Below are 10,089 nucleotides of genomic sequence, written 5' to 3' on the forward strand. Positions count from 1 at the left end.
TCCTGTCTGTTCATGGGAAATCTTATCGAATAGACTCCCAAAGAGCCCTGACGGTCACTTTTTGGATGCTACATGCCCAAATAGCTACTGAATGTTAATCATTCTAATACAAGCCCAGCAAGAGCTGCAAGATTAACTTGAAGTAATCCAGCTGTGTATGTGCTCATGGCTGCGTCACTTGAGTCTCTGGGTGGGTCTCCAAAACCTTCTCAGCCAACATACACTTACATGGTCCAGCACGATCTGTAGTCCCAAATGTGCACGTGCACGGATGCATGAAGTGATACAGGATAAAGCAATATGAAACAATGAAAATACCAGCGCTAACTAAAGGACTATGACTTGCATTACAAGGCTGTTTTTTTCATTTCTATTAATTCTGTTAAATTACTGATATAAACTTTAGTGTCTTGAAATCGCTCTTTCGTCTCAAAGCGTAGAAATACACAGGAACATTGCAGAAATATTATCATCTTCAATTATTTTAAACCTGCACCTGTCTTCAGCGTTCGTGCTGGTCTACGTGTCCACATTTTGCGCTGCAATGTGGAAATTAATGGTGGCTCCTTTTGGTTGGAATTCTAATTTGTTTTCCATATGACGGATGAGTTTTATAATTAGTGTATCAGCCAGGTTTCCTTCTGGACCAGTCATCACAAATTTAGATCCAAGTTCTCCCATGACATGATTCAGGAAAACATTATCTATCTATCTATTTTGAATTAAAGGAATTAATTAGTAATTGAATAGTTGCAGCACAGTCAGTTATTTCAGTCATATTTTCAGCACAGAGCATAGAAGAGCTTTTAGGCAGCTCTTGAATTTCCCATTAAGCACAAGCTTTTCCTCCAAACACAGAGTTGCACCCACTTTCGTTTGAGCAGCCGAATTCTTTCAAAAGCAATCATGTTGGCACTGCAAATATTTACCCTTATCTGCAGATGAATTGTCAACCCATGTTAAGTTGATGATTGCTTTGGTTCCTTTTACATCTCCGATATGCAAACAAGCTTTGTCCACTCTGCAGGACAACTGTCAGTGCTGATACAACCTATTCTTCTTTCAATTCCTTTGTCTGAACGGGAATATTCAACATTTTTACCAGGTCATTGTGTTCACAGAAATGACAGGTTGCTTGCAGGGAGGGAATTGTTTGGTTTTGTGCAACAACTTTTCCATTAAAAGTTAAACTGCTACAGTGGAGGACTTGGATTTGGGTCTGACATCCACACAGTGTCTCACGGTTGTTGTAGGTGTTTATAGCTCAGTTTTAAACTCACTATCTGCGCCCTTACACTGGAGCCATGAATGTCTAGAATTTCACAGTTTGCTGGGCCTTTGGCTGTCTTATGTAAGACTTCTTTGGATCTCCAGAGGATTGGAGGATCCACGGCAGAGACAGGAAGGATGTTCTGAGGGCAAGCCAGGTCTCAAGGACACACAACTGAGGCCCACCATGTTTTCTGTTGTGAAGGGTTTGAAGGATTGATAGACAGGGTAGAGGAGAGCAAGAGAGTGACGGCGTAGGAAAACAGTTTGGGTTTCCCCAGCTGTAATAACTCCAGGGATGGCGTGATCTGGAGCAGCATCTGCGGCCTGTTCCTTTTCTACCATTATTCCGAGAGAGCTTGGATGGCTGAGAAAAAGTTTATGAGAAACCACACAGCTCATTGCTGGTCACAAATTCATGTGTTGCTTCCCCCAGAACTATATTTTGTGCTCTCTGCGCATCATAGGACATGGAGGGAAACATGCTCTGGAAATTTACAATGACTTGGGGAAGCCAGAGGAAGGAATTCGGCCTTGACTCAATGCACAGAATAAATTGTGAGGGAAAAATAAGGAGGAGAAGGAAGAAAAAGCAAAAGAGAGTAAGGCAAACTGCGACTTGTAGCCAGTAGTTCTGTCTTCAGCATTTTTATGACCCTTTTACATTTAATGGGCTTCTATCAAAAGTAACTACACAGCACCTCTCTTAAGTGTATGTGTGTGTGTGTGTGTGTGTAGCGGGATGGGAGGGGGCAGCTGGGCCTTCACTGAGTTGCTGTAGTATGTTGAAATGATTTCACTTATGAACATTAACTTTAATTTCTGCAATCAAAGCCTAATAAAAAGATTAAAAAAACAGAAATAATGAAATTACTTGTTAACAGTTAATTGGGTGAAAACATACCAAGGCTTTGAGATGATGGTTCAGATTCAAAAAAAAAAAAAAAATGCTCACTTGCTGCCTCATCATTGAAGCAAATGTATATTGAACAGTTGTAATGATAATATCTGAACAGCATTTCTCCCAGGAACCTTTACATTTGTATTCCTAAGAAATATACATATGTTTAAATTAATTGTCTGGAGCTTGGAAATATTCTTCATTGTCCCAGAGGAGATGGGGGGAGTCTTTCATTAATAACGTACCAAAGGGAGCCAGAATAGAGCTGTGCGTGGTGATGGGCTGAGGGGAAGGGGAGTGGTCTTACCCATGCAACCATAAAAGCCACTTGTCTGGACCTCTGTGGAGCCCAAACTTTCCAGTAGCACCACAGGCGGCTGCTGCACAAAGACAGACAGGAAGCAGGACTGCTAGATGAATGAAAATTAAAAGAGAGGAAATATTGTTTGAGCTCTTCAAATTTTAATTAACTTAGCTCCGTAAAATTCTTTTTTGAAGTTTTGTATTTATATTTTTGTAGACGCTAGAGCTATTTGTGTATCTAAATAAAAAAAAAAAAAAAGAGAGAGATAAAATGATGAGTCTGCTGTGCATCACAATAATCTCCTTGACGCTGGCTGGCAGCGTGTACAGTCAGGCAACTGCACATCCAACAGGTAAGAATGCATTTCTGTACAAAAAAAAAAAAAAAAATGTAATCAACCACACAAATGTATATTTCAAATCGTTGCTGATTTTTTTCTATGTGTGTTGGCTTCATTGTGCATGTATACAAAAAAAAAAACAAAAAAAAAAAACAGAAAGAGAGCAAACAGGAGGATGATCCATGTAGGGGACCTAAGTGAAGTGGTACCACAGCACAGGCTTGTGTAACAACTGGGTCATTGTAGCAGTAGGTAACGGAGTCGTCTCTGGGGCAACACACACACAGCCACACACAGCCACAGTGTGACTCATTGACTTGCTGCATACAGACCCCCACAGCATGGACTGGTTGGTGAATAAATCAGCCTGTCATTCACAGAGGCTCTCTGCCCACTTTACTGAAAGAGGAGCACGGCGCTGATTCCACTGGTGTTCTCTTATGACGGGTCACAGGTGCTTCAGTGACTGACACTGGGATGGCGGCGCTTGCCCCCCTTTTTTGAATGCAACAAAACAAAGTATAGAACTTCTCACAGTGATTTCTCTCTTCATTCTGTCTGTTTTCTATCAGCGTCTTCTAGGCGATAACAGAACTCCAAAACCTCGAAAGAAGTCCAGTCAGCGAGCACCTGCACTCACCTGTCACATCTGCTGACGGGACGGTCGCCGCGAAACACTAGAATAGATCTCCTGCTGTGGTGAAAGAAGTGGAGCTAGAAGTCTCTGTTTTATAATATGTACTGAGTGATATTTAATGTGCATTCAGCAGCCTTGGACGCTGACTCAGTAAACGTCAAATTTGGGACGTCAGCTCGCTCTCTTCCAAGATGGGAGGAAATGGCCCATCTGTGGGGAGCGCAGTTTCACTCTGGGATGGGACAATGATTTTCTGTCCAAACATTTAAACTGCTCCCGGTGGCCAGCGATATCGCACAATGTGTGAGCACATGTAGAGCAGGAACGGTTAGACCGCACATGACCTCACTGTCTGCATCACATAAAAGCCGGCTGGCTGAGTTCAGTTCGGCTCAGTCCCAGTCCCACAGGGTGCAGCTTCCTATTGGCCATATGAGCGGTGCATTTTCTGTCTGTTCGTGGGGCCCTGCCTGTCCTTATACCTACTGACTCACTCGGGTACTGAAAGCTTTTGGAAATCTGGCACGGTAACAGCCAGTCTGACAGGAGCACAGCTGAGATTAATGACCTGCAGCCAAACGTATAGAGCTCCCGTGCTGAACGGCAGCCAAATGACTCTGTCTTTCCCTGTGAGGTAATAGCCTGTTAAACCTAATGCTTACTGTGGTTGTTGGTTACTGAGGCTTGGCCCCGTTGCTAGGGCTGGGTGGGAAAAGGAACTTGAGAATGGAGGCTGCAGAGTAAATGTGTTCAGGCAAAGCGACAAGCCATCGATGGAGCCATGTTTGGCCCTGCGGCACACGTGCTAATTCAGTCTGAGACATTTAGCAAAGGAGTTGACAGTCTGCTGTGTGTATGTGATGGATATTGCATTCATTTATCCATTTGGAGTGATACGCAGCCGCGCTTTGTGTTTGTGCTTGTTTTGTATCAAAGGCAACAGGGAAGCATTTATTGGAATTAGTGTTTGAGTTGGCTCGCTGTGCTCGTTCCAGCTGTGCTTGTTAATTCCTTTTCCATATTGACACATGTGGGACAGCAGCGAAGGAGAGCAGCGCTTTGGGACGTTGGTAAGCATCACGTGTCTGCTCTGTCAGAGGGTTTGGCCCGGCGTGCAGCCTGCGCATATCTGCAGATTTTAAAGCTTCTCATTGTGGAGATATTTGAGCAAATGAAACATTTGGTTCGTTTTCATAAATTAAAGTGCAAATTGTGCTAAGGGGGTTTTAACAGCACAATTAAACTCTAGTAATCCCAGAAAATGTAGGTATGTAGGTCACTGAGCAGATCTGAACCACTGTAATGTTGTTAATTTACAGTTTGGTGTTACAAAGCAGCAGATGGCTTCAATCACTTGCAAACATAAACCTTTTACAGAGTGAGAGAGGATTGTGCTCGGTCATAAAATGGCAGTGGGTCATTACTGCAGCTGCAGAGCATTGTTTTTTGTTTTTTTTGTCATGCGCACATGTTCATTTACGTCTTTGCCGTGGCTGTGGACCCAGCTGCACCCTTCACAGACAGCATTCAGAATTCAGTGACCACCTATTTGTATGTTACATATGAAACAGCACCTCCGCAGAGTCTTACATAAATACAGTTTTGTTTGCGGCGTAACAAAGAAAAGCAAGGCTTTGTTGTCTTCCTGAAAGACTAAATACACACAGCAGGCAGCTGCTTAATGAGTGTGGTTGGGGCCACATTCTCCTCTGGGACCTGTTTCAATCAGGCAATTTCAGGATCGGGGAGGGCCCTTTGCAGTGCCAGCCTCTTTGTGCTTCAACTGGGCCTCAGGTATAATTATCCTCTGCACTCAAATATATATGTTTTCATTTAGTGATTTATAAGGTGTTAGGTTTGCATGTCAGTATTTCATTCCAAGCTGTTTTCTCAGCATTATGTTGGCAGACTGACATCTAATCAATCTCCTCCCTCTGACTCACATTCAAGGGTTTAAACCACAGCTCCAGACAGAGCAAAGTTTTCATGGAACAGTACAATGCAGAGCTTTATTTTTACAAAGTTATCTCCTCTACAAGGTTTAAATTTTGACAATTTGAGCCATAGTTCATAGAGCCAAGTTGGATGGCATCACATTTTGTAAGCTGATGTTGACACCACCATCGCTTTCCACTCCTCAAGGGCTTTTGATGACTACTTTAGTTTTCCTGGATCTGTCAGGTTTTAGTCTCACTTGGTGCAAACTGCTTCCCATGCTGAGAATTTACGAGGCGGTGAGTCATTCCCCTCTGACTGAACGCTCAGAGAGGAATCTCATCCAGACGGCACTTAAACTCTGCACTGGTTTCTACAACATTAGCAATTAACTGCAGAAAATGCACGTAAAATACCTGGCACCTCGCTGGTCAGCGCAGAGGCGAGTGAGGCTACTGGGCGGAGTGACTGCATAACAAAAGTAGTCTCTGGCACATGCAGGTTTATGAGAGAAACGGAAAAATGAAGTATGAGATGGCATGAGGTGGGACTGAAGGGTAGATTAATTCTGTCAGCAGTGCTTCTGCTAATTAAATCCTTCTGCAGGAGAGCTCAATACTAATGATCTGAGCGCCACTGAACAAAGTCCAGACACGCGTCTGCTGTGTGGTTTGAACATGGGGTTGATTAGAAGTCCTTCCTGTGTCGTGTGTGTGTGTGTGTGTGTGCACGTGGGGGTATGGGTTGATCAGAGCAGATGTTGGTTTCTATTATTTCCTGGATTGGCCGTGTGGGAGGTGTTTTTCCCTGCTGAAGAGCCGGTGGCGCTTTATTCCAGTCATGGCTCTTTTGTGGCAGCTTAAAATGAGGCAGCACACACAAATACTGAATTGTCAGTCAAAAAGCAAACACAAGCTGGCTTACACGCACATCATACATACGAAGTCTGAAGAAAAAAAAGAAACAGAGCAGCTGAGCGTTTTTTACTGAATCACTCTCATGGCACCAGACACCCAAGAGACGATGCTTTAGCCTCAAATCCTGCCCTGTTTCCAAAGATTAATATTTTGCTCTGCAGACCATGTACAAATGGAAAGCCTTTGCTTATGTAATTACCATATTGCATGACATGTCCCATATGGTGTGGAGTTTAACTCCTCTTAAAAGGCTGATTATTCAAGGCTGTTTCTGTGGCGATGGGGGCCAGGGGTCCTGTCCATCCATCCATCTGGTGCTAATTATTGACTTCTTAACTTAGCAAACCCTCTGAGGCCTAAACATGGGCATTAGCAAGACCGTGGGACTCTTTGACCAGTCACACCGCGCCCGCCAGTTTGGACTAAAAGGGGGCCTGAGTTTGAACAGCCGGTGTGTAAAAAAATAAAAGGCAAAAGAAAAAATAACAATTACCGTTATCGATCATTAACTGTTATCATCAACTTGACAGATATTGACCTGACTGACTTTAAACAAATAAGATGGAGAGGAATGAAAGAGCTTTTTGAGGGTTAATATAGAGGAACCAAAGGTTTACAAGTGCCAGCGATGACAAGAGCAGGAAGGAGGCTGAAGAGGATGACTTGCTCCAGGGGCTCAGGTTGGCTGGTGTCCAACACTGTATCTAATAAAGCCGACAGAGTTCTCCCACACTGACAGACGGAGACGTGTATACACGTGTACAGTTCAGTTAGGAGAAAAAAGGTCACATCCTGCCAAAGCTTGCTGGTGAATAGTTGCATTCAAAAGAACAAAGAGGGAAGACTGAGTTAAAACAGAGTCCAGGCATTTTCCTTTTTTGGAGGTTTGTCAAACCAAGTTTTGCTGCTTCAGTTTCATGCCATGACCAAAAGGAAAAGCTTAGCAACCGATGGATGAAACATGTTTTTAATTTAAATAAACTGTTATAATATTTTCCTTTTTAATTCCAGGCCCAATAACTGCCCAGCCTCAGTAAGGTGATCTCGTGTTTTCTTTTTTTTTTTTTCTTCTTTTTTTCCAGTTAAGATTCTTGCTGATTTAGGAGACAACATCACTCTGCCCTGCAGGCTTCCGCCCAAAGACTTCATGTCCTTTGGTAGCATTGGTATTCGAGTCAAATGGACCAAGGTGGCAGATGACGAGGCTTTGAATGAAGATGTGTTGCTTTCAATGGGATTCCACAGGAAGACCTATGGCAGCTTTGCAGATCGAGTCTTTTTGGAGGAGCAGGATGATGAAGATGCCTCCATAAGAATGATGGCCATCTCCATGGAAGACACAGGAAGATACCGCTGCGAGATCATTAATGGGATGGAAGACACCATCCAAGAGGTCCTCCTGGAGGTGCAACCCGGTCTTGCTGACGGTAAATTATACCTATTCAGTAACCTAGCTTCAGGACTTTCATCTTCCAATGACAAAGAAAATGTGTAAATTCGGATTCCAGTTCATCATGTTCAATAGTCTCTAGTTCTGGAAAATTCCCGCATTTAATTTTCCTGCAGGAACCGAAAAGGATAGACAGCTTTTGCTTGTTTACGCAAACCTCTGTCATGAGCCACTCTGGATTCTGATATCAGTCATAAATCTGACTTACTCATCAGATTTACACCAATCCTCCTCTGGTTTTCGTTTAAAGTTTGATCTGTTCCACATTTATCTGGTTTGGTTCTATGATTTTCCATGGTAAAATATTTGCTTTCTCAGAGGAAGCTCCCGCCTACATTTTGTTGACATTTTTTCATGATTGAAGGATCAGTCTGGGTGCAGGTTAGACAAAGTAATATGAACCTTCCCTCACCTTGATACAGCTGATAATTTACTGAAGTGGAATTTAGATTTAGTTTTGAATTAAGAGTTTTCTCTTTCTTTTTTATGATGACTAAGACTAATAGCCCTACATTCACTGACATAAAGCTAAACATGCCATCTTATGCAAGCTAAGCCAGCCCACCCCGAGTGGACTCCAAGACCACACACACACACACACACACACACACACACACTCATACATTCTTCATTTGTCATCAAGTCCCAATGGCTGAAAATTTGCATCTTAAGTGCACAGGACTTGCAAAGAGCACTGAGGTCGGGCATGCTGACAAAATCTTACAATTACATTTTGCACAACACATTTGATTTGGTTAGACAATAACACTCACACGGCTTCCTGTGCTCTGAATTGATTTTCATTCAATCTAATAAGTTGATGTCTTCTGATGTTCATCGAATCTCCTATGTCTCATCCAGGCGTGGTGTTCCCATACTCCCCCAGTTCAGGTCGTTACAGTCTAAATTTCACTGAGGCTGTGCAGGCCTGTCGGGACCAGGACGCTGTGGTTGCCTCCTACGATGAGCTGTTTGAGGCCTGGAAGGATGGTCTGGACTGGTGCAACGCCGGCTGGCTGAGTGATGGCACAGTGAAGTATCCTATCACCAAACCCAGAGAGCCTTGTGGTGGTTCCAGCAACGGGCCTGGCCTCAGAAGCTATGGTCATCAAGACAAGCAGAGCCTCTATGATGTGTTCTGCTATGCTTCTGCACTGAAGGGTGAGGTTTTTATTTGTTGGTCTCCTCTACTGATTTGCTATGAATGCTGAAAAATGTCGTCATTCTGTTCTTGGAAACTGTATCAAAGAATAAAAAGTAGCTACTTGATTTCTTCATCAAAAATAGGCGAAGGGCCATCAGGTCTTTCCCTTGGTCACCTTTGTTTCTCCGTCATCAGGAGATTTCTACTGGCTGGTCCAGCCTGACAGGCTGACTTTTGATGAGGCTGTGCAGGCGTGCTTAGACGACGGCGCGGAGATCGCCAAAGTGGGCCACATCTACGCCGCCTGGAAGGTGGAGGGCTTCGATCGCTGTGATGCCGGCTGGTTGGCTGATGGAAGCGTACGCTATCCCATCTCCAGGCCCCGCAAGAACTGCAGCCCCACAGAAGCTGCAGTGCGGATTGTCGGATTTCCAGACAAGATGCAAAAGTCTTACGGCGTCTACTGCTACAAGGCAGAGCAGTGAGAGTGTAAACAGGAGTTAGGGAAGCCATGAGCACCAAAGAGCAGCAACAACCACAACAAATAAATCAACAATAAAGCAGATAAGCTTTGGATTTTAACTAGCATGAACGCAATATTAGAAGCTGTGATAACCTAAAGTCTTAAAAAAAGACAAAACAATACTGCACATCCATATACAATGAAAGCTAAAATATTTTGTAGTCAGTCAGTTTTGTTCTACTCTAACTGTGGATGCATTTAATTGGTTTTACACAGACTGCTAAGGAAGGACAACAGAGAAAATGTATGAGTGACATGACAGAGACAAAAACTTAATGGTCATTAAATATCATCTAAGTTTGGTTTGTCCTCCACAGATGATTGGATGTGTGAAGATTTTTTCCGAGCATTTCTGCTTACGTGGAGATGATATAGTAATTGCTGCTTTAAAAAATGTGTTTAAAGAATAAAACCAGTTGATCCTTTTTTTTTTGTTTGTTTGTTTGTTTGCTTTATTAATTTCATCAAGTACAGAGAGCCTTAATTGACTTTAGCCATGAATGTAACTTGGCTACCACTTACATAGACATGTTATATTCCATTAAGAAATCGAAACGCTCGGTCACCAGAGCTCTTTTTTCAGCCTAAGATCAAATTTCTGCAGCAGATAATGAGTGTACATGTCTCAGACAGGCTGTTCTACATTGATTGATTTCTGCCATTAGCCTC

The 10,089-nt window shown here is 43.1% G+C and overlaps 1 protein-coding gene across 1 annotated transcript; it reads left to right on the forward strand.

Annotated features, from left to right (window-relative positions):
- The first annotated feature begins 2,502 nt into the window (after positions 1-2,502).
- On the forward strand, positions 2,503-9,845 carry hapln1a (hyaluronan and proteoglycan link protein 1a). Its single transcript, XM_029510558.1, has 4 exons — positions 2,503-2,826; positions 7,386-7,730; positions 8,615-8,914; positions 9,093-9,845. Exons 1-4 carry the CDS (start codon positions 2,745-2,747, stop codon positions 9,380-9,382), a joined length of 1,017 nt encoding a protein of 338 aa, XP_029366418.1. The 5' UTR covers positions 2,503-2,744; the 3' UTR covers positions 9,383-9,845.
- The last annotated feature ends 244 nt before the right edge of the window (positions 9,846-10,089 follow it).

Source organism: Echeneis naucrates, chromosome 9 (genome assembly GCF_900963305.1).
Source record: "Echeneis naucrates chromosome 9, fEcheNa1.1, whole genome shotgun sequence".
NCBI lineage: Eukaryota > Metazoa > Chordata > Actinopteri > Carangiformes > Echeneidae > Echeneis > Echeneis naucrates.

What these genes read in the sequence shown, in the direction of transcription:
- hapln1a (XM_029510558.1), top strand. Translation starts at nt 2,745, where the DNA reads ATGATGAGTCTGCTGTGCATCACAATAATCTCCTTGACGCTGGCTGGC. An exon ending in GGCAACTGCACATCCAACAG is followed by an intron (nt 2,827 to 7,385) that starts GTAAGAATGCAT and finishes CTTTTTTTCCAG; the next exon opens with TTAAGATTCTTGCTGATTTA. An exon ending in GCAACCCGGTCTTGCTGACG is followed by an intron (nt 7,731 to 8,614) that starts GTAAATTATACC and finishes TGTCTCATCCAG; the next exon opens with GCGTGGTGTTCCCATACTCC.